Source organism: Australozyma saopauloensis, chromosome 1 (genome assembly GCF_035610405.1).
Source record: "Australozyma saopauloensis chromosome 1, complete sequence".
Taxonomy (NCBI): Eukaryota; Fungi; Ascomycota; class Pichiomycetes; order Serinales; family Metschnikowiaceae; genus Australozyma; species Australozyma saopauloensis.
In genome coordinates this window covers 924,945-949,992 of record NC_086131.1, presented here as the reverse complement: position 1 = coordinate 949,992, position 25,048 = coordinate 924,945, and the positions used below count along the sequence as shown (strand labels likewise).

Sequence of the window (25,048 nt, the reverse complement as noted above, 5' to 3'; positions counted from 1 at the left end):
GCTATCTTACCAACACCAAAATCAAAGTTGGTCCAAAAGAATTTTTCCGATTCATTAAGTAGATTCAATTGAATGTGAAAATCATGTCGTTCGAAACTTAGCGACTTCAGTGACATGGCGGCAGTTTACCCGTAATGGTACTACCAAAGTTGTTCCTACTCAACACGTACATCTCGGAAAACTGTAAAGATCAGAAAGAAAAACAAATTAAAATTTCGACTTCAAATAAACTGTTTGATTATAAGAGTTTTTAGGCTCAGCTCAGGAATCAAAATCCGTCTTCTTTAGCCACCGCTTCCAAAGAAAGTAGTGACTCCAGAAGATTTGATGAGCTCTGTGAGATGGTCAACATAAAATTTTGCAACAGAAGACGATCCTAAATCCAAACAATATCTAAAACCTTCTCAAAACCTTCTAAACTGGAAAATTCTTTGCAAATACACTATCCAACAAGGCGCACTGTTCAACAGGCTTCTACACCTTTTCCACCTATTCGTCCACAACACACGCTCCACGCTCCTCTATCTCTATTTTTTTTTTTAATCCTTGGGGCATTACAAAAAACTCCACGCAATTTTCCAAAAACAGATTTTTTTCTTTGTCTCAAAAATATGCCCCGGACTTGTCATACCCCATACCGCTTATCAGCCGTTCAAAGTGACGTCCAAGACAGAAAAAGAAATGCAAGACATCGAGACTTCACGGCTCAATAGTTGAACAAAAGCGTAATCTAATAGGAAAAAAAAAGCCAACAAGAAAAAAACAAAATTAAGTTGCGAAAAATCATCCGCCAAATATCTTTCTCACCCCCTCACAGCCAATTCTCTTCGCTTCTGTTTTTCCGGCCCCCATATTTTTCCGACCTCCTCCCCAGTATTCGGCTCGCACACTATCTACATTTTTCCTACTTGTCACTCGATCGATCACACACACACATAATTCACCACCATCTAGTCGAGAAATCATACCTATACAACTACCCGCTTAGCCATGTTCGGATACCCAGGTGCCAGAAATAACCTGCAAAGTCTCCTGCTGCCCCCAACCCATTTCCGGGATTCGGCCAGAAATGCCATCTACCAGCAGTTGCCTGCGCTGTTGATCCAGTCTTCAGCAACGTCTGTGCGGTCGGCGCCCACACAGGTGAAACATTTCAACCACTCGCAAAGACTGCGCCGTTCGCTGGCGTCAAGCGTCTTTTCTTGGGGAAAACGGAGCGTCAGATCCGCACCCTCGATCTACTCATCTTCCACCACAACTATTCCCGAAGATAGCGAGCCTCTTACTACAACCATCGAGCAACTCATTAATGACATCGCGCTACATGAGAATTACTTCAAGGAACAGCTCTACCAGCATAAACGAGAGACGATGGGCGATGATATTCTGTCGCAAAAGTCTCTAATAGTGGACGACGATGAATGTGAAGAGTATAAAATCTCATTGGGAAGTGATCTCCAGTACCAGAATGTGCCCGAGTCTTTGGTTGACTGGAACTTGAATGTGACAAGATGTAAGCTTATGATTACGGGAATGCCCATGGTTTCGTCTTCGCCCGACGGAATTGTATCTGGCCAGTCGTTGCCGCTTTTGGTCGGCGATCTCGCTCAAATTTGTCACATTATTCTCTTGCAGCCACACATCACTGACAAGGAGCTCATACATACTCTCTACACATCCAACCTCTACGTGGAGCACAATCTCGATCCCCACTTCAAAAAATCTGTGGCAGAAGTTTCTGTCAAACAATCTCGTCTTCTACAGATAAGTCAACCGAAAAAGCATCTCCCATCTCCTCCAATCACGCCCGCGGAGCAATCCTATCTCACATTCCGCCATAAGGAAATAGCCCTACGGAACTACATGGTGAACTTAGCTGCCGCCGCCACCACGGCCTACGAGTATAAAATCAGAAGTGATGCAGCCAAGAGACAATTGAAGAAACAGTTAGCTGAGGGAGAGAAGAGGAAACTCACAAGAGAAGAGAAGAAGGAACTATGGGACAGCGTGCGTCTGGACGTCTTTAAAAGAGCTGGTCTTGAAGAGTGATATGAACTGTATCTCTGCTTAACGTCTGATCATAGCGATACTCCGCGAACTCAGAGTCAATTGATTTACGATTTTGCCCCTGTAATATATATTCAAATTAATAGACTAATGACCCTGTCTCTTAGACTTGATTTTTTTGTAACGCAGTTGACTTCCACTGCTATTTTTCTTTTGAATCTCGCCATACTTTCTCTTGAAGTAAGTGTTAGCAGCACTATCTTGCAATATTTCGTCTGCCAAGGTTCTTCCACGGTCCTTTTTGTTCATGCGAGCAGAATAGAATTCAGTATTACCTTCCACAACAGTACCTGTCTCAAAGAATTTGGGAACTTCCCACTTCTCCTTTTTGTAATGTCTCTTCGGATCTAAAACACTTCTATTCTTGAGAACAAGAAGGTCACGTTTCAATGCATCAGTCATCTCGGGCTTTTTCATGCCAAACCATTTGGAGCCAGCATCAGTTGGCTCTTCTTTGCTCTTCTTGCGCACAACCATGATTGGATCGTTCACGTTCACCACGAAAGATTTAGTCTGTGGCTTGATAGCCTTGGGATCTGATTTGAGCTCAAGTTCACACTCGATTTTCGGGAGTGTTGAGACCTCTTTCTGTAATTTTTCGAATTCGTTTTCGGGGTCTTGTGTGGCCTCATCGCTGCCCTTGGTCTCTTTTGCAAGTTCCTTGAAAAGCTGGTCCAATGACATCTGCTCAACAGAATTTGCTTGGGCATCGCTGGCAACGATCAGCTCATCCTTCTCATTTATCTTTTTTAGAGTTCGTTTTCCCATTGTGGCTCTTGTAGAATTGTGGTGTAGTGACTACTGATGAGATGCCATCTCTGCATGTAGGACAATTCACCTTGATAAGTAACCAACGGAAGAAAAAACCGTCTCACAGAAAAAAAAAAAAAAGGGAGAACGTGAATTATTCCTTGGCGATTCCTTCTCTCATAACAAATTCGTCGATTTCGTCAGTCTCGGGCGCATCATCATTTTTTGGGAGTGTCTTCTGAACATTGGCCTCTAGGAGAATACGATTCAATACCCACAACCGCCTGCGTTCCTTCACAGCACTATTGAGTTGAGCGCGGACAATTTTGTTGACCTTTGTAGCAGTGGCTAAAACTGAGCGTAGACGCTCGCAATCCTCCGCGGTCTCATCAAACTCATGTCGCAGGGTATAATCGATAGGTTTAGTGTAGCTCGTAGTCACCGATTTGATATCATCAGCCAAGTTCTTTAAGACGGGGTTTTGCTCAGTGTCACGAGCAGTTATGAGCTCCTCGTCGGGATATGTAAGGAACTTCTTGTATCTAAGATTGGCCAAGTCATTCTGCCGAGTCTCGATTTCCTGATCGTAGATAGTCTGTAAGGTCGACGACTGCTCTTGTAGTCCATCCGTAAACCTCTGAGAATACCACCAAGGAACACGAAGCTCGTAGTCCCGCGCCAACAATTCACGGTACTGATCGTCTGTAAGTCTATTTAAATCTACTCGTGGACCCAAGTCGAGGTCCCGCTTGTCGGAACGGGTACGCATCAACCCAATTGCATCTCGAATGGGATGGAGATCATGGACACCTTTCACGTGTTTAGCCAAGGCATCAGATCTGGTGAAATGCTTCTCACATTCTGGAAGCGGACAGAAGTACGGTTTCTCACCAGTGTGGGTACGACAGTGTGAAATGAGCGCAAATTTCGAGGGTTGCTCCACTTCATAGCGTGAACAGCCCTCCCAGAGACAAACATAGCGCGGTGGAGCCAGGGATCCGACGAATACGAAGTTTTGGAGGTGATTATTGGTGACATGATCCACCAAAGATGTGAGCACAGGAAAGCATCCGGCCGTGCAATTTGCCCATTTGCATGTGTATTCCTCGCCCTTTTCTCTGTTAGCTTTCTTTTTTACTGAAGCTCCACCAGTAGCGGCTTTCTGTGACATTGTTCGGCTCGAGTTGTTCGTATCTGAAGAACGTTAGTGTGGGGGTGAGATTATAATGTATGGAACTGGTAAAATCTAGAATCAACCAACTTTGAAGGATCATTCGAAAGAATCAAGTCAAATTTTTAATGAAAATAGTCATAGACAATGATCTGTTCATCTATCCTGTCTCATTGGATATCGTGGCTTGTTCTGAAGCACCTCAAAGAATAGTCTTTTGTCTAAGGAAAATACCAACATAGAATCCAACAAAGTCCACCAAAACCCTACAAGAACACTCAAATTTTCTGTTCTATCTATTGTATTCAGCGATTAATTATGTACTACCGACCATGTCATCATCAAGTCTGGCGGCAGGGTTGGTTTCAATGAAGTCCAAAGAAACCTTGTGTCCCAACAACTCTCTGATGTTGGAGACACCGTATTTGATCATGGTTGGTCTCTCCAACGAAAGACCCCAACCCAAAACTCTCAAGTTCTTTGGCAAGCCCATTGGTTCCAACATCTCTGGTCTGAACATACCGGAGTTACCAATCTCGACCCACTTGCCCAAACCCTTGTGGTATGCAAAAATCTCCATCGAAGGCTCGGTGTAAGGGTTGTAAGCAGCTTTGAATCTCAAACCGTCGACACCCATCTTGGAGAAGAAATCCTCCATGAAGCCAATCAAGTCGCCAAGAGTGATGTCGTAACCAGCAAGAACACCCTCAACCTGGTGAAACTCAGCCAAGTGGGTAGCGTCAACAGCCTCGTTACGGAAAACTCTGTCGATGGAGAACAATCTTGTAGGCTTAGGGTCCTCGGCCAATTTCTTCAACATGGCGGAAGAAATGGCAGTTGTGTGTGTTCTCAAGACCATCCGGAGAGACTCGTCCTCCTTCCATGGGTATCTGTAACCAATCGAGCCGAACTTACCTTCCTCGTGCACGGCCTTGATGTCGTTCCAATATTGCTCATCCTCGGGCTTCTTGGCGGCAACAGGGTCCTTCAAGTAGAATGTATCCTGCAAGTCTCTAGCAGGGTGCTGTTGAGGAACGAACAAGGTATCGAAGTTCCAGAAACCGGTCTCGACGTATTGGTTGGCGGGCATCTCGGTGAAACCCATGGAGAAGAAAATCTGTCTGAACTCCTCTCTGACCTTCATCAAAGGATGCAAAGCACCGGAGCTTGGGTACAAACCCTCGGAGTTGAAGTTGTATGGCTTGAACGTAGCATCCTTCCAGCTACCAGTGGCCACCATGTCGGAAGTAATGTCTGTCTCATACTCCTTGATGGTCAAGGAGAAGTTCTTGGCCTTCTCGATCTTGAAGCCCACAATCTTAGTCAAAGTGATAAGCTTTCTCTTCTTCAAGTCGGACAATTCGTTCTTGTCAGACAACGAGCCAGTCTCTTTAATGGTCTTCAACTGCTCAACGACAGTGTCGGAGGGCAAGTCGGCAACCTTTGGAACCAACTTGTCGCCATCCTTGGAGATCCAGCCATTCTTGAAGGCCTTACCCTGACCCAATTTACCAACCTGACCCAACTTCGAGTTGACGTCGGAGATCTTCAATCCTTCAATAGCCAGCAAGACCTCTTTCAACAAACGGATTTCGTGAGAACCGGAAACCAAGAACTCCTCGGCCTCTTTGCTCAAGATCCAATTGTCGGTCTCGATCTTTTTGAAGGTGATCATTTCTTTGGCCCACAACGAAGTCAAAGAAGACTGCAAAGTGTTGGCGTCCACATTTTTGAACTCCGGAGTGTCCAAGGTGTTTTCGACACCGTTGTTCTTGTCGACAACCTGCAAGATTTGGAGGGACAAGTCGGCCATGATGAAGATATGGAGGAGCTTCTGTTTGGTTAGAAGAAGTTTTTCGTGTGTGCTACGAGTTACGCAGGAGATCTGGGGGATGCTCACAGTGAGTGTGTAAATCAGGGTATGAATTATGGCCACGGAGTGTTATGTATGAGTGTTGATGTGAAAGTTTACTGGACTGTAGAATTAAGATTGGAGTGATATTTTTGCGTCAATTGAATTGTGGATGATCCTTACAACTGCGCTGGTTTTGGGGTCGCAGATGGCCGGTGGTTCTAAAGCTGAAGACAAAAAGTATGAAGTTCTGAAGATTTCAGTTTTTAGGATTTACAAGTGAGATAAATTCTGGAAATCTTTTTCATTGTCGATGGTTTCTTGCATAGGATCAGTGCACGGATTGGTTTTGTGACTGGTCTTTACAGAACACATTCGACTTTTGGAAGTGAGTCCAGCTAAAAAATTGCTCAAGGAGTTCTAACTCCCGAAGTATTTATAGCTTTGATATATTTTGGACGTCTATCGTTTCATAATCACATTCATTTTCATAGATTGATTCCCTCTTCGTTGGCCTCTCAATAAGCCTTGGGCTCTCATTACTGTTTCAAATATTTGTACTACTCGCAATCTCCTGCTCTAACAGCTATAACCCAGTAATAAAAGTGTGACTATGTAAATGATCTTAGACTCCATACTTGATCTGAGTATCCACTCCACAAGTGATGGTTTCATAGCCTACAACTCGACTCAATTCTACGAAATTCAATATCCCTTACACAGATCTATACACCTTTTTAGAAAATTTCCGTCTGTCCCTCAGACTAAAAGTGTATCTGAGTACATCCATGCCCCCCTCAGATATCTAGTGGCCTAGTAGTCACTTGCGTCACTGATACATCTTAGGTTTGGCCAGCCAAGGCCAACCCCACACTGAACAAGAATTTATCCGCGAGCTCCTACCCGTTCAGGCACGATAGTTTATCTACCACCATTGTTATTTTTGGAGACTTGTCTCAATTGCCCAGTGATTACCCTTGTACGCAGGAATTTGCAACCATCACGATGCGGCACAGCCATGGTAAATGTCCATCCACGAAGAACAAATAGACGATTCGGTTCAAAAAATGGGAACCAAACCATCGTCATGGCTTCTGAGAAATTTGGCTGTGTCAAAATTCGACTTTCTTGAGTATGTATTGCCGGCCCATTGAAGCTCTCCTAACCTCTCCTGTACAAGTGGGTAGCAAACGGTAGATGCCAAAGCAACCAGGGTTGACCAGATCAGATCATGGATAGTGAAACCGGCGGCTATAAAAGAACGCGAATCGGTCACCAAAATCAATTCTCTAATATTTTTACAACACATATTCCTACACTATGACTTGCGGAGACATCATTAAAATCATCATTGCCATCATCCTTCCACCATTGGGAGTGTTCCTAGAGACCGGATGTTCCGGCGCATTCTTGTTGAACATCCTTTTGACAATTTTGGGATACATTCCAGGTATAATCCATGCTGTTTACATCATCACGACTCGGTAGTAGTGCCCCTTAAATCCATTGAGGTCTGACGAGGGGCTCAATGGCTAGTTCCTGTCACAGTGCACCACAGTCAATTGCTGGTAATAAGCTCGAAGCTTGACCCGACTCTTACAGGAGACACTAGCACTATATTTTATGTATTTTAATCCACGGCTAAAAAAAATTGATACTTGAATAGCTTCATGCTTAGATTTGTAGATGTGACTTCACGGAGATAAGAACTGACCTTAGAAGTTAATTGGCTTGTCGAAAGTGGCCAAAGCAGCCTCCTTGAAGGCCTCAGCCAAAGTTGGGTGAGCGTGGCAAGTTCTGGCAACGTCCTCGGTGGAAGCACCATACTCGATGGCCAAAACACCCTCAGCGATCATCTCACCGGCGTTAGGACCAATGATGTGGACACCCAAGATTCTTTGGGTCTCGGAGTCAGCAAGGAACTTGACGAAACCATCGGTGTCGAGGTTGGTCTTAGCTCTGGAGTTGGCGATGAATGGGAACTTACCAACGTTGTACTTGATACCGTCAGCCTTCAATTGTTGCTCGGAAGCACCAACCCAAGCGACCTCAGGGTGGGTGTACATGACAGATGGAATGTTACCGTAGTTGACGTGACCGTGGCCGTGCTTCATGTACTCGGCGGCAGCGATACCCTCCTCCTCGGCCTTGTGAGCCAACATGGCACCGAAAGTAACATCACCAATAACTCTGATGTGAGGCTTGGCGGTTCTGAATTGGGAGTCGATGACCAATCTTCCTCTGTCATCTTGCTCCAAACCAACAGCCTCGTGGTTCAAGCCCTTGGTGTATGGTCTTCTACCGATGGCGACCAACAAAACGTCAGCCTCGATGTCGGAGGTCTTACCGGACTTAACATCCTCAAGACCGACCTTGACGATGTCACCCTCTCTGACACCGCTGGTGACCTTGGTGCCACACTTGAACTTCAAGCCTTGCTTGGCCAACAACTTTTGGGTGGTCTTAGCAACCTCGGCGTCCATACCGGCACCAATGGCGTCGGAGAACTCGAGAATAGTGACCTCAGAGCCCAATCTGGACCAGACAGAGGCCATCTCCAAACCGATGATACCACCACCAATGATGGCCATCTTCTTTGGAACCTCCTTCAAGGCCAAGGCACCGGTGGAAGAGACAATTCTCTCCTCGTCGATTTCAATACCTGGGAATGGGGTTGGCTCGGAACCAGTGGCAATGGTGATGTTGTCGGCGGTGACCTGGTAGTCGGAGCCATCAAGGCCCTCAACCTTAAGGGTCTTGTCATCGACAAAAGAACCCTTACCCTTCAAGTAGGTGACACCGTTCTTCTTGAAAAGCATCTCGATACCGGAAGTCAATCCAACGACGGCCTTCTCCTTGGCGGCCTGCAACTTGGACACGTTGATGTTCACGTCTCCACCGATCTCGATACCTCTTTGAGCAGAGTCGTGCTTGATTTGATGGTACAAGTGGGTGTTGTTCAACAAAGCCTTGGATGGGATACATCCGACGTTAAGACAGGTACCACCCAAAGAGCCACGGGACTCGATACATGCAACCTTGTAGTTGAGTTGGGCCAACTTGATGGCATGGACGTAACCACCGGGACCACCACCGATGACGACGGCGTCGTAGTGGCCGGCCTTGGAGGAGTTGAATCTGAGGAATTGTCTGACGTTGGCTCTCAACATGACGACTAGAGATGTTTCTTTTGCAGAAGTAGCTGGGAAGTACTGCTTACTTGACTGGTACAGATGAGGGTTGGGTATACAGACGCCGCGCCGATTGACTCCGGGCACCCCTAGGAGTGTGTCTACCGGGGCTGCCTGCTCCGGCTAACAAAGCGGTATCCCGGGAAGTGGGAAATATATAAATAATTCTTGGTTTGGACGTTGCGTTTGGACGTTTCCATTTTGGTGGCGTCAATGTGTGTTGACAGTGTCTAGACGTGGGTTTCTGTAGTGCGAGGGCCGGTGGTGGTTATTGACTGGCTGCAAAATATGTGACCTTGTTGAGGTTGCCGTGGTTGAGAAACTTTTTGGAAATTAGGCGCTTATCAATGAATGTAGAAAATCGTATTTGTTTGTTTGCCAAAATTCAATTTTTGTTTCTTTATGGGGGGATTGTGGGTGGTGGGATGGAAGTCCGTCTAGTACTCCGTGCCATAGGGAGATTTTTATTTTTTGGCTTGAAATAGTTGTAAGGACTGATGATAGACTTTTGTTTGTATACTCACTGTTTTTAATTTTTGATTTTCAGTTTTATTGAATGTGAATGGTACTACATCAGTTCTTATGGCTCATTGAAAACTCATGTATCGGAATGGAAATGGTTGGGACAAATAAATATTTATGTGTCTCAGAGATGTCAGATTGAAGGGTTTTGCGCAGTTACACCAAGTGATTCTTTGTATTACTCAAAAAAGGTTGTCCCTCGTTTATGAGACTTCTGGCATCTATTGATCTCAATAGTTAAAAGACATGATACAATCCATGATCCTGATGTTTGTCCATTTCAATATAGTAAAAATACCTACCCACTCTTGCGGCCACATTCATCGAGTTTGTAAATTCCCATAAGATACGCCATCCGGGTCACCACCAAGTCAATGGCCATCTGGATCAGGTCCCTGGCCAAGTCCACCTTGGAGCCATCAATCTCCTGCCAATTCACAGGGACCTCTCTAATTGTGATATTTTGAAGTCCTCCCAACAACAAAACTTCAACGTCGAAAATCCATCTCTCTGTATGCATGTGAGGAAATATCATCCGGGCGGCCTCTTGGTTGAACATCTTGAACCCACACTGAGTGTCCTGAATATTTCTAATACCAAAGGTATACACCAAGGCATGAAGACCGTACATCAAAAAGTTCCGGATCAACAGCCTCTTCACCACTGCGTCTGTATTCACCATGTGAGCACGAGACCCGATCGCTACCACAGGGCCTTTCTCCAGTTTCACAAACAGTAGCAATTTCTCCATGTCGCTGAAACGCGTAGCACCATCAGCATCAGCAAAAAGAAGATACTTGCCGCTTCCATGTAGAATGCCATGGGTGACAGCCCCACCTTTACCTCTATTCTTAGAGAGCAGAACTACCTTCACCACATGGGGTGGGAGGCCCAACCGAGTAGCCTCCAGCAATGCAAACTCATCAGTGTGATCTTTGCTGCCATCATCTACAATGAGAATCTCGTAGTCACCTTTGTGATGATCTTCCAAGTATGCTACAGACTCTTCAAGCATTTTACCTAAGCGACCAGTCTCGTTATAAGAAGGCACCACTACGGTCAATTCAAGAGAAGAGTCGTCTGCTTTGCTTTTTCTAGAGGAGCCTCGAGGTGGTAGATCGTTCACAGCACCTTCACCATTGTTAGTTTTATACTTCCCCTCAGATGGAGTGGGCACTCGTGGTAGATGAGAAAATATAAGAACTGTTCCATACAATAACGCTAGAAGCGTACTGAGGATTGATGCAGCAATCACAGGCCACGACATGCAATTGGGTATGATAGAAGGACAGTTGGTTAATTAACACTTGTGCGTGAGCGCGTAGTATTCAAGGACGTGAAAAATTACATCAGCCTAAATAGTCAATGACGCGGGGATTTGCAGCGTCCAGACAAGAAAAAAGAATTCATTTTTCTCCGATTTAAGATCAAGAAATAACTTAGGGCATTTTGTGTCTCTCTTAGTTTAGAAGATTGGTGTCTCATTCAGTTGTCTCTGTATACCAAAAGACACACAAATACAATTAATAGAATTCAATGATAAGGCGCAAGAATTACGAGACGTATATTGACTATTTTGATGCAAATTTCGTTACCCGATTATTGCAACAACGGGCATTATTCAAGAACACCTCCACAAGCTCTTCAAAGCGGATGGAGTCCAGCCCATCCCTGACCTTGTCAAAGCCACGGAAAATCAGAAAAGTATCGAGTTCTAATTCAAGCTCATATGACGTCTCGTTTGATGCTACCGCTTTGCCTGCCTTGTTCCTTGAAGGCTTTGGGACAAATACCTCTGTGAAATCAAATCTGGTCACCGTCGATGAATGAGTGAAGGAGGTACGCTTTTTACCTCTTTGGAGAGCTATTTTGTTGTTTTTCATGGTGGGTTCAACACTTCCCTCTGGAATTGGCATTTCTAGGTTGAGCGAAAGACGGAAGTCAAACATACTGGAGGGATTGAATATGTGGATGTCAGAGAGACGCTTCTTCTCAATTCCAGTATAGCGTGGTGGAGTAAGAAGTTGATCTTTCGTAATACGGATTTTCTGAGGTTTTTCATTACGCTCTCCACAACTGTAGAAGTAGTCGATATTGTCTGTTTCCGTTACTGCGAACTTTTTCCGGGGCTTCGTTGGGTCACGACGATTCTCTTCCTGGTACTGTTTTTCTAGTTCATCCATGAACGTCTTTATTTCTTTCCATCCAGCCTCGTGAACGCTCAGTTCAAAGTTAATGGCAGATGTATCGGTAAAAATGCACTCCGAGGACACACCTATCGCAAGACGGCGCCCAGAAGTTTTATCCATCAATGTTCCGAATTTCAATTCGAGCTCAACATACTGGCGGTTTTCCACCGAGATTTCTACAAAGTTGGCGTAGATCCACTCTGCTATTGTTCTCACCGTGGATTGTGGCGGAATCACCCCCGTTATCAGACACTCGAGATCACCAGATTGCATAGATCCACGATCAAATACAGGCTTGACATTTCCCAGTGAGCTTACTGGTCTCTGACTGCTGAAGGGTAGCTTTTCCTGTTGCGACGGAGACATGTACTGCTGGGCCCAAATGGGAGGTTCAGAGTATCTCTTGGGTTTCCATTTTGTCTTCTTGAGCTCATTCAAGCGATTGATTTCGCTCAGAACCAAGCTTGCTTTAGACTCATTCTGAGAGTGAGACTTGTTTCGAGGCGAGTGTGGTTTCTCTCGTTTGACATTGTTCGATTTGGAGCTACCATTCTTAGGCAGCGGTGGTTTTTGAGACTTGGGCAGAAGACTCTTTCTACTTTTCGGAAGCAGATTCTCACCAGCAACTGGTTGCTTTGTTTCTGATGCCTTGGACTCTGCCGTCGCTATCTTCTTATCTTGTTGTTCCTTTTCCATCTGTGACTGAATTTCCAATTCCCGGTCAATCATCTCAGCTGCACTGTCGACATCTTCGTCATCATCCTGGAAAGATTTGTCTTCGTCCGATTCTTGTTTTCCCAGACCTTCAGCAGTTGCGGGGGAGTCGTTTAGTAAGTTGGTGATTGAATGCTTTTGTACCATGGGTGGGGGAACGGGTCTGATTGAGTCCCCCTGGTTTTCAAATTTGGTGTCTTCGGAAGGCGAGTCGCCATTGAGAATCGAGCCAACATTCATTATATGGGGAAGATGTGTTGGAAGAGATTGTCGATTGTGTAGTTGAAATTTGAGCCTGCATTTTGATCCTCAAGAGAATGGAGACAAGATATGTATGAATTGGGAAATAATAGACTCTGCTTCGCGCCGTATAGAATTTATTTAAAACTTTGAATTTCTGCTGAAATTTATTCATTTCGAATTGCTAATGCAAGCATGGTGCAGTGGCATTGTGAGGCCAGTATTGCATTGACCAGGAATGATTTAGACTTGGGAACACAACAACCTTTATACGCATTTATTTAGAATGAAAATGACTTATCTCCAAGGTCTAATTTCATTCACAATGTTGAATGTGTCTGCTGAAAAGGAAAGGCCTTGAAGGTAATATTGCAAGTACCGTATCAACTCGAAACCTAATATAGACTTAGGTACGTCTGTTCCTCTCCAATTTTGATCAGGATTCCAATGAGTTGTTCGAGGGGAAATACTTGTTCAGCTATTTTCTACACCATTTCTCGATTAACTTCTGAATAGAGAATTGTTGGACTATTCTCTTCTAACTCTCGCAGATTTGCATTGTTCACATTCGGGCCTGTTGAGTTGATCGTTTTTTATGGCGCACCTCAATGCAAATCTAAATTTACGGCTACACACAATTCATAGGAATATGTTTTCTATAAGTAATAACTCACTATCTCGGCATAGTCGACTAAAATCAGACCGTCAATTGCAAGCCTATTTACCTGGACAAGATCCAAATAAATAAGAACTAAAGTGGATATTGAGGCCATGAAACCTTCTTGGCAGGATCCTGTTTTTTTTTACACCTGTGTATCGTAGTTATCTGGGATCAGCTTACCAGTTCAAGTTCTTGTTCAAACGGGCTTGAATTGCGTCAATGAATTCCTCGGTGGTGACATACGATGCTCTGTCAGTACGTCCTTGTGCCAATGCCAAATCCTTGGTCATGATGCTGTCCTTGGAAACGGTGTCAATGACGGCGGTTTCCAAAGCTTCACCGAACTGAACAACCTCTGGGGTGTTATCCAACTTACCTCTTTGGATGATACCTCTGGTCCATGCGAAAATAGATGCAATGGAGTTTGTTGAGGTCTCCTTACCCTGTTGATGTTGTCTGTAATGTCTGGTGACGGTACCGTGGGCGGCTTCGGCTTCGAAAGCTTTTCCGTCAGGAGTCATGAGAACAGAAGTCATAAGACCCAAGGAACCGAAACCTTGAGCGACGATATCAGACTGCACGTCACCGTCGTAGTTCTTCATTGCGATGATGTAACCACCTTTAGACTTCAACATCTGAGCGACCATGTCGTCGATCAAACGATGCTCGTACCAGATACCTGCTGCATCGAACTTGGCCTTGAATTTGGTCTCGTAAAGATCTTCGAAGATGTCCTTGAATCTTCCGTCGTACTTCTTCAAGATGGTGTTTTTGGTAGAAGAGAACAAGTTCATCTTTCTGTCCAAGGCCATGTTGAACGAGGACTCGGCGAAAGCCGTGATGGACTCGTCTGTGTTGTACATGGCCAATGCAACACCAGGGGCATCGTAGTGGTAGACAGGGAACTCTTGAGCGGCAGAACCATCATCTGGTTGGAAAACAAGCGACAACTTACCGGCCAGAGGAACAACAAGATCGGTAGCCTTGTATTGGTCTCCAAAAGCATGTCTTCCAATGATAATAGGCTTCTCCCATTGAGGCACAATTCTAGGGATGTTGTCGATGACAATAGGCTCACGGAACACAGTACCACCCAAGATGTTTCTCAAGGTTCCATTTGGAGACAACCACATCTTCTTCAAGTTGAACTCCTTGACTCTGGCCTCATCTGGAGTGATGGTAGCGCATTTAACACCAACACCGTACTTCAAAATGGCCTCGGCAGCATCAGTGGTGACCTTATCGTCGGTCTGGTCTCTGTACTCCATTCCCAAGTCATAGTATTTCAAGTCAATGTTAAGGTATGGGAAGATGAGCTTGTCCTTGATGAATTGCCAAATAATTCTGGTCATCTCGTCACCATCCATCTCGACGATGGGAGATTTGACAGTGATTTTTTCAGGCATGGTCATGTAATGTGTCTAGGTTATAGTGAGACAGTCTGCTCAAGATATTGGGCACCTAGTGGAAATTCAAGCCTTTATATATATGGCCCCTCCGGGGTAATGACGGGACTGGGGTAGTGCCTGTGTGCAGGTGCTTCGTTAGTAAATCATCGGAGCCGTGAACGTAAGCCGGGGTAGGAACGTTAGGGGTATTAGCGGATTCTGCAAATTAACAAAAAGAATACGCGTTGCGGTTTTTGGCGATAGAAGATTTACCGAGGCCAAAACATCGATTTTATTTATTTTTTTCTCTGTAGTCGGTTTCAAAGATATGGTAGCGAATCAGAAGAATCTTGTTTATGACAACTCCTTGAACATTGACTGGAATAATATCCATGGAGAATTGAATAGGACTGCAAATTCTATGGCGGCATATATCTGTTGACTCCGAGACCAAATTTGGTGAATATGTCCTGAGGGCACCCGTGAAATGCCGGGCGGAGCTTGAGGGTTACCCGACCCGAGAAAGCGAATATTACAGTGAAAAATTGTGCTCGATTGAGTACCACTACACTTTTGTATATCAGATTCTATCTGCTTTGCAATTCTAAGAGTATGTTTAAACATGTGTATCTGATGATAAACTAACTCAGCTCACTCAGAGAAAATGATGCTGATAACTTACCTATATCCAACTTTATATCTGAAACCACATTTTGCATTCAATACTAACATTCAGTGTTTCGTCTTCACTTGTGATATTTATGTTAAAACCTTTTATTGTAGTTTGTATTATCAATTTGTGCTCTTGTTTATCTGATTCTCTGTGTCGACACTGGCACTTAGTTGGGACTTTTGGGTCTCAAGGTTTCGATTTCGGATGTCTGCGCAACCAAGTACTGAGGAACCAGCTTTTGGTGCCCATTCATTGAGGTGTTCCGAAATTTGACATAGGACTTGGAGTGAAGTTCTTGCTCATACGCCTCAATGTCGAAATTATCAAGTATAACATCAGGCAGCATGACTACCCATCCAGGACGCACTCTAACCGGGTGTTTGTAGCCAGTGTGACAAGGCACGATATGTAATCTCCTGGTCGAATTAGAGAAATTCTCGACAACTTTGTAGAACGTTTCTGGAACAGCATCGTTATGATTTACCCGAGCTCCACCCTGTGGCTCAATTTGCAAGTCTGTATCTACATTGCAGTGAATGAGATCGGTATCTGTGCTTCTACGCGCCGTTCCGGTGATGCACATCCAACAATGCCACTGTTTTCTGCCCAAGAGTGACTCGTTGTTGCCGTTACCTTCACCTCTGTGAGACCCGTCATTGACTCCTGGTTTAAAATACTCGCTGGTGTCATCAACGGGTACGAAGACCAACTCTTCAGAGCGACGGAACTTCTTGTTCCATCTCTCGCCGTTAAGCAACGTAGTCAACTGCTTGATGTTGGCAGTCGTAGCCCAAATGAAGACAAAGCCTGGCTTAGCGCACAATTTGAACAAAGGCAACAGGTTGAGAATCTCGACTATAAATTGATTTTCCACTAACGCGCCGATCATAATCACATCAAATTGAAGTCCTTGAGAAGCCCACTTGTTAAGTACAGAAATCATCTGGTCAGTCTGTACTTTTGCGCCAAATGGTTTCGTAGCATGACGTTCCACTTGAGCCTCCTTCAAATCTTTCAATTTTTGTAATTTAGGATAGCCATCAGTCTGAAAATTTACATTTCTAATCACCTGGGTCGGATAATGCCCTGTGTGAATATAGTGATTCGAATAGTCCATTTCATATGAGGAAGCTTTACGAAATGGTGCCCCTGGATCCTCTGTCTTGACAACTACTTGAGGAGCAACCTTTCTCTCTCTGGACTTTTGAGCCCCAGTAGAGCCAGAACTGGAGCTTGTACCTTTACTACCGTACTTAGGATATGAATACATTTGATGTCTACGGATACAACTACAGCAAAAATCACCAATGATTGAAAATCAATCAGATAAACAAACAATAATATGAGATCCTGAGAGGAAAAAAAAACGTCGACCGTGCAAAGGTGCATCTTTAAATACATTTGCACCCAGGTTTCAGAAGTAACTACATGCAGCCCAGTTGGCCAAACTGAAACAAGCCTCAAACTGTCGCCATCCAATGATAATGTCGATTAGCTTCATCAATTTAAATATAGATGTGATTTATCATGTGCGATACGCGTCATTCGTTCCAATGTATGTCATATACAATTGACAGAGAGCCTAGAATAAATCATAACGGTGAAGTATATTTAGACTGTATGTATGTTGTTTAGGCCTTGTAAGTTCTAATACCGTGATCGGCTCTAAAGATGGCATCACCCTCGGAGTAACCTCTGCCCAAGCCGAAGCCAACGCCAATCCAGACTGGGAAGGCTCTTCTTTTGAAAAACAAGATGGAGGCAAGAACACCACCACCCAAACCCAAACCGGTCTTGATCAAGGTGTTTGACAAAACGACGTCCCACTGTGAGTTAGTATATCAATTGTTGTGTTCTCTTTCGAACATGAGTTTGCAACTAAATGATGAGGGGGCAGTGTATGAAATAGCTAGGAGTGAAGATCCCCAGGAGAAGTGAAAGCGCGCATCACTTTTGATGAGATTTTTTTTTGTTCAGGTCACTTTCATGTAAGAAAGGGTGAGTCTCTAACTGCTAGTTCAACAGTACAAGGTCACACCAAGAGAAAAAAAGCCACAAAAGATAGAAACTCATACATCTCATCAATATAAAGCATTTTTGTCATACTAGCCTTTACATAGACTTGTGCACCTAACATTCGAGCAGACTACAAGTCCAAGCTCAATCGAAAGAATCTCTATTCAACATGAACAAGATTAAAACAATCCACCAGATCAGAGGGAGGTACATACCTTGTCGTTCAACAAGCTGTGAGATGGGGTAACTACTTGTTTTTGATCAGCCATTATGGTATCTGTGGTTAGTGAAAATTCGGGATGAAGGGAGAAGGATCATTGAAGCGCGTACAGAGGAAAGCCGTGAAGCAATACGCGATGTTATCCTAATAAATCAATGTCAAACATACGAATATTATGTATAGAAGTCTCGGTTCCGTTTGGATGTGTTCACTGGAATTTAGAGGTCGCAATTGGCCGGGAGGGCTAGTGTGCCGGCTTGTCAATAAAATCTGGTGAAAAGGAAAATTGAGTAAACCAATGAATGTGAATGATAGATAAAAAAGTTTGAACAATTTGATTCAATGCAGCGATTTGAATTTCTCTGTGTTCAAGTTAGGAATAGTGAGTTTGACAATCCTTGATCGGTGCAACTAAGGTTCTCCAGACACACTCAGAGATCAAAACCACAAAAAGGATCCCACAAAAATATCAATTACAAAAAAGATTGCAGCACCACAATTTCACACATGGTCTCCCACTGCATTACTCAGTGTGGCTCTAAGTGGCTTGACTAACGTTGATCGGACGGGAAACAGTATTTTCCACTTGATATGGCCGCAACCGTAAGATGATTTGAAGTACATGTCTCTGTCTTATTTCTTGGTTGAGAATTAGCTTGATGAACTGTTCGCAAGGTGGAATACAGTGAGGCAAAACGGAGCATTTAAGAAATTTAATTTTCAATCAACGCACCACAAAGTCACAGAATTTCTCATAGGAGTCGTTGGCGCTTAAACCATATAGCTCTTAAAGCCACGACTTACTCTGAGGTGGTTGGCCGAGACCACTTAATTCCTGGTCAAATCAAAGCGAATGCTAATCGCAACACAAGAATAAACATAGAATGAAATAAAAAAAGCGAAACGCAAAAAACAAAAAATAAATAACATCAAATTCTTGAACCAACGCCGAAGATATTCACGGAACAACTTTTAGCGGTCGTTGACACTCCAACGCTTTCATCATGCAACAATTTCCACTAACCTGCCTATTCTTCTGCGTTTAGGTTTTTTTCGAACCCCCGTGATAGGAGGCCTCCTGCAGGAAAGAAAAAGCTTCTTTGAAGGAAACGTCAACAGAGTGCCATAACGCTGTCAACCGTCCTCCAAACTTTCGAGCAAAATCAAGAACCACGAAACCCTCGCCAAATCCCATCCTCTTTTCCTTTTCGTTTGTCCGGGGCTCAGGATCAGCTATTGCATATAACGGTCGGGATCGGCTATGTGCAGAACTTCTGCTGCACTCCCAAGTCCAATACCAACAGGTGCCCGAGTGCGTGTGGGTTTTCTTTAACACTATCCTATTCTACAACACACCCTTCGAAGGCTCTTCCTGGCGGCCACTACTTCCTCTCGTGCGGCTCAATTCAAACAGTACCATTGTGCTCCGCTTGCGCGTTTTCCGCGTCCTCAACATCCGTTTAAACCATATCCGTTCCTTACCTTTTTTCCAATATCAACCCCTCTACTTTTTTGAGCCATGTCAATTCCTGATACATCTCCCGTCGTGGAGAACGTGACGAAGCTGGTGGACACGTCAAAAACTCCTGCTGACGTAGCCCTTGAAGTCGAGCCAACTTCCTCTCAAAATGATGAGGTAACCAAGAAGAAACCCACTCTCGCTGATATGAAGCCCGACCCGGCCTTGTCTCCTCATCTGCCTGTGTTCACCCTCGAAAAGGCCTTCGAAAATGCGTTCGAGAATCCTGCGTTTGACCCGATTCTCCATTCGCCTAAGATCGATATCGATCCACAGCTAAACAGTTCTGCCAGTCCTCTCCCCAGGATGCCAGGCACATATAATTTCACCGAGTTGGCCGAAGAGAGTCCTGCTCACGTCGCTGGCGAGGACGCCCCCTCTTCTCCTCCTCTTTCTTCTTCTTCTCCTTCTCCCCCTGCCTCAGTTCCCGAAAAGGATGTTGTAAAGATTCAATCACACGACTCAGATGATGGCGTTGTCGAAGTGTCTTTGTCTACATTCAAATCGGATGTCGAACTTCCCGCTAAGCCTACGCAAGGTGAAACCCATCCTGTTGAAGATACTCATCTCTCATCTGACGAAACAGAGGTAACGGCAAAGGCCAAAGTATTGAGTTCTGATGTACCTTCTAGTACATCTTCAAAAAGCCTTTTGCAGGAAGTTGAGGTGCCATATGGGCAGTCTGACCTTCCCTCACCCACTGATCCAGAATCGTTTGAGGTGCCTGTGCGAGGTGACCTTCTAAACGGAAAAGTGGCGCTTTCGAATAGTCCCTATCTCACAACTCCTGAAATTGCGTCATACAAGCCGGTCCTAGACCCTGGTAAGCCTCTTGCCGAGACACATAACTCTATCGAGCTAGATCAATATCTCAATTCAAATGAGCGTGGATCTGCTTTCCTGGTATCATCAGCAAGTCCTTCTGAGCTCAGTAAAAGAAATGAACAAACAGATTCAGAAAAAGGCCGTACCAATGACGATCTTAGTGCCGATTTCAACAGGGACATGGACATAAGCCATTCTACCGCTTTGGAAGCTCCGCTAGGTGGTTTGAGCATCCATAATTTGGATCCGTCATTTGGTGGTTTTGAAGGAAGGCGTGCAGCTTCTACTCTGACTGTAGTTCGAAATCCCACAAGGCCTTTCGTTGCCACGTCTGCTACTGAAGACATATTTCTGCCTCCGAGACCTCAGATGGCCGCGGTGACCCCAACGTCGCAGCAAAGAAACGTCTTTCAAATGAGTCCCTCTTCAAATATGAATACCGGAAAATTCTCTCCAATTTTGAAGTCGTCGAATGGCAAGAAAAGCAGCCGAGTTAAAGGCGTTTTCACCTCGATGTTCGGTAAATCCAAGAGCTCCTCGAGTTCTGGAAATCCTGCCTCTCCAGAACTCAATATGAAAATCAGTACTCCATTTAATGCCAAGCACGTTGCACACGTTGGCGTTGATCTGGACGGCCTTTACACTGGTTTACCTATTGAATGGGAAAGACTATTGAGTGCAAGCGGTATTTCCAGAAAAGAGCAAGAACAACACCCTCAAGCCGTGATGGACATCGTTGCTTTCTATCAAGATTCTAATGAAAATGCTGATGACAATGCATTCAAAAAATTCAAGCAAACACAATATCAACAACAAGGTAATTCTGCCCAGACAGCTAGTCGCTTTAATACTTCAGCCAGCTCGCTTCCGCATTCTACTCCTCCTTCAACTCCAACTATTTCAGGCAGCTTTGAACTAAATGATAGCGGATCTCCTCTTTCAACACCAATCTCGCATCCTCCGATGACTCCTTCCCTTCATGGCGGACAAACAGTGAGCACTCCAAAAACTGGACCCACAGTCGAAAAACAGTACATTCCTAGTAGGCCAGCTCCTAAACCCCCAAGCACACCTGGTTTGGATAGATCATCTTCAAGAAATGCGGATGATGGTCATTCCATCAAAGTAAAGAAGAACTCAATCAAAAGGGAGGATAGAAATGGTCCAAGCCACTCGTTATTTAGACCTAGCGGCCCACCTCCAACGGCCAGCATTCCTAAATCGCGCTCCCACAGCAGTTCTCTTACAACAAAGGCTCACAAACAACCCAAGGGTGCAACTACTGCTCCCATCAGTGGAGTTGCTAAATTCAGTAGCAGCGAGTTCAAGTCTCACAGACCTCCTCCCCCTCCTCCACCTTCTTCCAATAACGCGCAGAGTTCCCTGGTTCAATCTTCGCCTCTAATTGATTCTAAGACAAAGCAAGACATAGATAAACAGAAGCAGCCCGAAGAATCGACGCACAAGTCTGTTGACCCAAAGAATCAACCAACTAGAGATCCAAAAGTCGCAGCTCTTCTCGCACAGAAAAAGCGTGAAGACAAGAAACGCAAGCACCTTCAAATCGTGGCAAAATTACAGCTGATTTGTACTCCAGGCAATCCTAAGGAATATTACACCAATCTTCAAAAAATTGGTCAAGGTGCTTCGGGAGGTGTCTACATCGCTAGATCTGTCCTTACCGATGGAGTTGTGGCTATCAAACAAATGAATCTCGAGGAGCAACCCAAGAAAGAGTTAATCATTAACGAGATTTTGGTTATGAAGGACAGTAAACATCCTAACATTGTCAATTTTATCGATTCTTATCTCTTGAAAGGGGAGTTATGGGTTGTTATGGAGTACATGGAAGGTGGCTCATTGACAGAGATTGTAACACACAGTGTTATGACAGAAGGCCAAATTGGAGCCGTTTGTCGCGAAACTCTCAAGGGTTTGCAGTTCTTGCATAGCAAGGGTGTGATTCACAGGGATATAAAGTCTGACAATATCTTGCTCAACACTGAGGGAAATATTAAGATGACAGATTTCGGCTTCTGTGCCCAAATTAATGAGTTGAATTTGAAAAGAACTACCATGGTGGGAACACCATACTGGATGGCTCCAGAAGTCGTTTCTAGGAAGGAGTACGGCCCTAAGGTCGACATATGGTCCCTTGGTATCATGGCTATTGAAATGATTGAAGGCGAACCTCCTTATCTCAATGAAACTCCTCTCAGAGCCCTTTATTTAATTGCCACAAACGGAACCCCAACTTTGAAAGAACCTCAAGCTCTCAGTTACGAGATGAAGAAATTTTTGGCTCTCTGTTTACAAGTGGAACCACAAAAGAGAGCAAACGCTCTGCAGTTATTGCAAGATCGATTCATCTTAGAAAGCGATAACGTTGCCTCTTTGGCGCCATTGGTTAAGATTGCCACGATGAAGAAAGCAAACGAGATGAACGAAGGTAATTAATGTACATTAACAAGGCTTTTTGGTCTACAAATTCTTTCTTTCTATATACTGTCTTATTGAATGTATTCGTTATTTTTATCTTTATTCCAATTCTGTCTTGTCCTGATAATGGAGGAAAAAGTGTATAAACTAAATTGGAAACAGTGGCCTCGGGAATCATATCGTTGATGCACAATAGCTTCAATGAAATTGAACTAGATTCATGAACCCCTTGCAAAACCAGCGTGCAAGGTGGATTAAAAGCCTCCTGTTAGATCACGAATTTTATCGACTTCTTCTTGTAAAGCTTTCAAGTCATCTAAAATATTGGTTGTACTTGAGTTTTCTGAGTTTTGATAGAATTCATCGTTAGGAATCTTGGCAGGTAGTGGAGGTGGAACTTGCTGAAGCGTAGAAAGAGAAGTTTTTCTTGATCTGGGAGGTGGAGGAACAGGCCTGCCTTGCAAACTTGGGGAAGCTCTCGGAGGAACTGGAGGGGCTGGAGACAGGGAGGCTGATCTAAATTCACCAGTACGAGCACCGGTGCTAATTGGGTCTGGCGATAAAAATCTGCCCGTATGCTCACTTGCAGGAGGACTGAAATGCATTGGACTTGGTTGAGACATGGAACGCATCCTTGTTACAGTTGGAGAATTCATATTTTGGGGTTGATTTCCTGTCATCTGAGATGTGAATGATTCGAGAGACACTTTCGGAGTCTGATCCTGATCAGGAGCAAATAATCGGGCCATTCTTTGCGCCCCCTCAAGGGTAGGGTCATTGTACTTGTAGTCTGCGTCACCAAGTTTGACTCCATTGTAGAATCCCATTTGTGCCATCTGGGCAGGTCCGGTCATATTCGGTTTAAGTAGGGGCGGTTGCGGCAGCATGTTTCGTGGCAGACAGAAGTCTGAATTTGCCTGTAAATGGATGTTGGAGGGCACACCATCAACCAGGATAGTATCAACGGAATGTAGATTCTGGAAATGATTCATTTGTGGCTCCATATCTTGAAGAATTTGTTTCTCTTCGGGGTCTGGCGATGAAAGTGGCCTATTGCTTGTTTCCGGAACCGCGAGGTTGTTGGAAGATTTGTTCGAGTTCATGCGAGACAATAGTTGATCCATAGATAGTGAGTAGTCAAGTTCTCCAGGATTCTGGGGTGCTGGCGAGGGAACATACTCCTCTGTATAGTTAGTCTCCACTTCATCGGAGAACTTTACAGTCTTGAGCTTCTTCAGTCTCTTCTTCTTTTGTGGTTTGTCGCCTGGTCTCTGACCTGTTAGCATGAATTGGGTGAACAGATCAATATCCAATGGATCATTAGATTCCTGGACCTGAGGTTCATGTTGTACCGGCACGTCATCTTCGGAGTCATTGTCGTCCTTCTGACGTTTCTTCCATAGAATAGACGGAGGAACTGGAACAGCAGTCTGAACTCTAATCAATGCTCTGGACGGGCTTTGTCCCTGTAGCGAATGGGAGATGACACGAAGAAGGGCAAAGAACTCCCCAATGTTGATCAGATGTGTGATTTTGTAGAATATACGATTGATGGCCTCTTTGATTGCATGACTAATCTTGAAATTGCTGAGAAACTGATACACATCGTTGAGGGTAATCGTCCGCAGGTTCGTCCTTGCTAAGATATCCAGATACCATCTCATATAAGTCTTCAGCTCTTGAAGCGTCAAATCTTTCGCTGTGAGCGAAAGAGAAATCCCCTGGTGTTCGTCCAGCAATAGGGATAGATTGCCAGTAGACGAATTGCCTGAAATACCCCTATTGTCCGACGCCTTGGGCGATGTAGTGGTTGAGTTGAAGCCAAATGACACAGGCGGGGGCGCTAGATCGGGTCTTTGAGGTAGAGGCTCGTTGGCCATGGGTTGGAACCAATTGAATTGCGTTTCCATTGTTTCTATGCTGACAGGGGCTAGGGTATACGAATGGCCGAAATGCAGTAATCCACCAATTAGACGAAGCGGATGTTTGCTAATTGATGATTGTAATTGTCTTGAAAATGCAAGCACGATTGACCCACCAAACTACACTACGTCTAGGCTATTTATGGAGAATAGGTAGTAGGAGTCTCATGTTGAATCTCTTGATGCAGGTCCACTGTGTAGTTTTACCTCATAGAATGAACCCTGGAACAGGAACTTCAGAATGAATAATTATTGATGGATTCGGGTTGAGTGTTCTTAATCTTTTGTCACAATTGATGTGACCAGATTTTATTCATATAAATTAAAATCGGGTAGGCAGGATTGACTGCAACGAAGACAAGTCCCTACTAGTTGAATCTAGATTCGGTATAAATTCGATCAAATTAATGAATATCAGTTTAAAGTCAAACGCATTCTGATTTCAAAATGGTTAGGTTCAATCGAAGGTCTGCTTCTGTTTTGTGGTGTTTGGGTTTCAGTATTTGCCAATAGGATAACATCACTTTGCAAGTTCATGCGGTTTGTTTCGATTATTTGGCAGCCAAATAGAACACAGTGTTTGTTATTCTTTTATGCAGATTTCAGCAATATTGAGTCCTATTTTCCTGAATTAATTGTGCCATGTGGTTCACTCCCAGACTCCCCAGGAGGATACATAGAAACTGCAT

General features: G+C 44.3%; 12 protein-coding genes across 12 annotated transcripts; 3 read left to right on the top strand and 9 right to left on the bottom strand.

Moving 5' to 3' along the window:
• Window positions 1-990: 990 nt before the first annotated feature.
• Window positions 991-2,049, top strand: PUMCH_000437 (uncharacterized protein; the record flags this gene model as incomplete). Its single annotated transcript, XM_063019526.1, has 1 exon — window positions 991-2,049. The coding sequence occupies one exon, from the start codon at window positions 991-993 to the stop codon at window positions 2,047-2,049; it is 1,059 nt and encodes a 352-aa protein (XP_062875596.1).
• A 105-nt stretch (window positions 2,050-2,154) lies between these two features.
• On the bottom strand, window positions 2,155-2,835 carry PUMCH_000436 (uncharacterized protein; the record flags this gene model as incomplete). The annotated part of the gene is made up of 1 exon (XM_063019525.1): window positions 2,155-2,835. The coding sequence occupies one exon, from the start codon at window positions 2,833-2,835 to the stop codon at window positions 2,155-2,157; it is 681 nt and encodes a 226-aa protein (XP_062875595.1).
• Window positions 2,836-2,971: 136 nt separating this feature from the next.
• PUMCH_000435 (uncharacterized protein) lies at window positions 2,972-3,988 on the bottom strand (the record flags this gene model as incomplete). Its single annotated transcript, XM_063019524.1, has 1 exon — window positions 2,972-3,988. One exon carries the CDS (start codon window positions 3,986-3,988, stop codon window positions 2,972-2,974), a length of 1,017 nt encoding a protein of 338 aa, XP_062875594.1.
• Window positions 3,989-4,304: 316 nt separating this feature from the next.
• Window positions 4,305-5,801, bottom strand: PUMCH_000434 (uncharacterized protein; the record flags this gene model as incomplete). The annotated part of the gene is made up of 1 exon (XM_063019523.1): window positions 4,305-5,801. One exon carries the CDS (start codon window positions 5,799-5,801, stop codon window positions 4,305-4,307), a length of 1,497 nt encoding a protein of 498 aa, XP_062875593.1.
• A 1,359-nt stretch (window positions 5,802-7,160) lies between these two features.
• On the top strand, window positions 7,161-7,328 carry PUMCH_000433 (uncharacterized protein; the record flags this gene model as incomplete). Its single annotated transcript, XM_063019522.1, has 1 exon — window positions 7,161-7,328. The coding sequence occupies one exon, from the start codon at window positions 7,161-7,163 to the stop codon at window positions 7,326-7,328; it is 168 nt and encodes a 55-aa protein (XP_062875592.1).
• Window positions 7,329-7,555: 227 nt separating this feature from the next.
• Window positions 7,556-9,010, bottom strand: PUMCH_000432 (uncharacterized protein; the record flags this gene model as incomplete). Its single annotated transcript, XM_063019521.1, has 1 exon — window positions 7,556-9,010. One exon carries the CDS (start codon window positions 9,008-9,010, stop codon window positions 7,556-7,558), a length of 1,455 nt encoding a protein of 484 aa, XP_062875591.1.
• An 841-nt stretch (window positions 9,011-9,851) lies between these two features.
• PUMCH_000431 (uncharacterized protein) lies at window positions 9,852-10,820 on the bottom strand (the record flags this gene model as incomplete). Its single annotated transcript, XM_063019520.1, has 1 exon — window positions 9,852-10,820. One exon carries the CDS (start codon window positions 10,818-10,820, stop codon window positions 9,852-9,854), a length of 969 nt encoding a protein of 322 aa, XP_062875590.1.
• A 304-nt stretch (window positions 10,821-11,124) lies between these two features.
• Window positions 11,125-12,696, bottom strand: PUMCH_000430 (uncharacterized protein; the record flags this gene model as incomplete). Its single annotated transcript, XM_063019519.1, has 1 exon — window positions 11,125-12,696. The coding sequence occupies one exon, from the start codon at window positions 12,694-12,696 to the stop codon at window positions 11,125-11,127; it is 1,572 nt and encodes a 523-aa protein (XP_062875589.1).
• An 837-nt stretch (window positions 12,697-13,533) lies between these two features.
• Window positions 13,534-14,769, bottom strand: PUMCH_000429 (uncharacterized protein; the record flags this gene model as incomplete). Its single annotated transcript, XM_063019518.1, has 1 exon — window positions 13,534-14,769. The coding sequence occupies one exon, from the start codon at window positions 14,767-14,769 to the stop codon at window positions 13,534-13,536; it is 1,236 nt and encodes a 411-aa protein (XP_062875588.1).
• Window positions 14,770-15,584: 815 nt separating this feature from the next.
• Window positions 15,585-16,688, bottom strand: PUMCH_000428 (uncharacterized protein; the record flags this gene model as incomplete). Its single annotated transcript, XM_063019517.1, has 1 exon — window positions 15,585-16,688. The coding sequence occupies one exon, from the start codon at window positions 16,686-16,688 to the stop codon at window positions 15,585-15,587; it is 1,104 nt and encodes a 367-aa protein (XP_062875587.1).
• A 2,485-nt stretch (window positions 16,689-19,173) lies between these two features.
• PUMCH_000427 (uncharacterized protein) lies at window positions 19,174-22,455 on the top strand (the record flags this gene model as incomplete). Its single annotated transcript, XM_063019516.1, has 1 exon — window positions 19,174-22,455. The coding sequence occupies one exon, from the start codon at window positions 19,174-19,176 to the stop codon at window positions 22,453-22,455; it is 3,282 nt and encodes a 1,093-aa protein (XP_062875586.1).
• Window positions 22,456-22,691: 236 nt separating this feature from the next.
• Window positions 22,692-24,347, bottom strand: PUMCH_000426 (uncharacterized protein; the record flags this gene model as incomplete). The annotated part of the gene is made up of 1 exon (XM_063019515.1): window positions 22,692-24,347. One exon carries the CDS (start codon window positions 24,345-24,347, stop codon window positions 22,692-22,694), a length of 1,656 nt encoding a protein of 551 aa, XP_062875585.1.
• Between the last annotated feature and the right edge of the window lie 701 nt (window positions 24,348-25,048).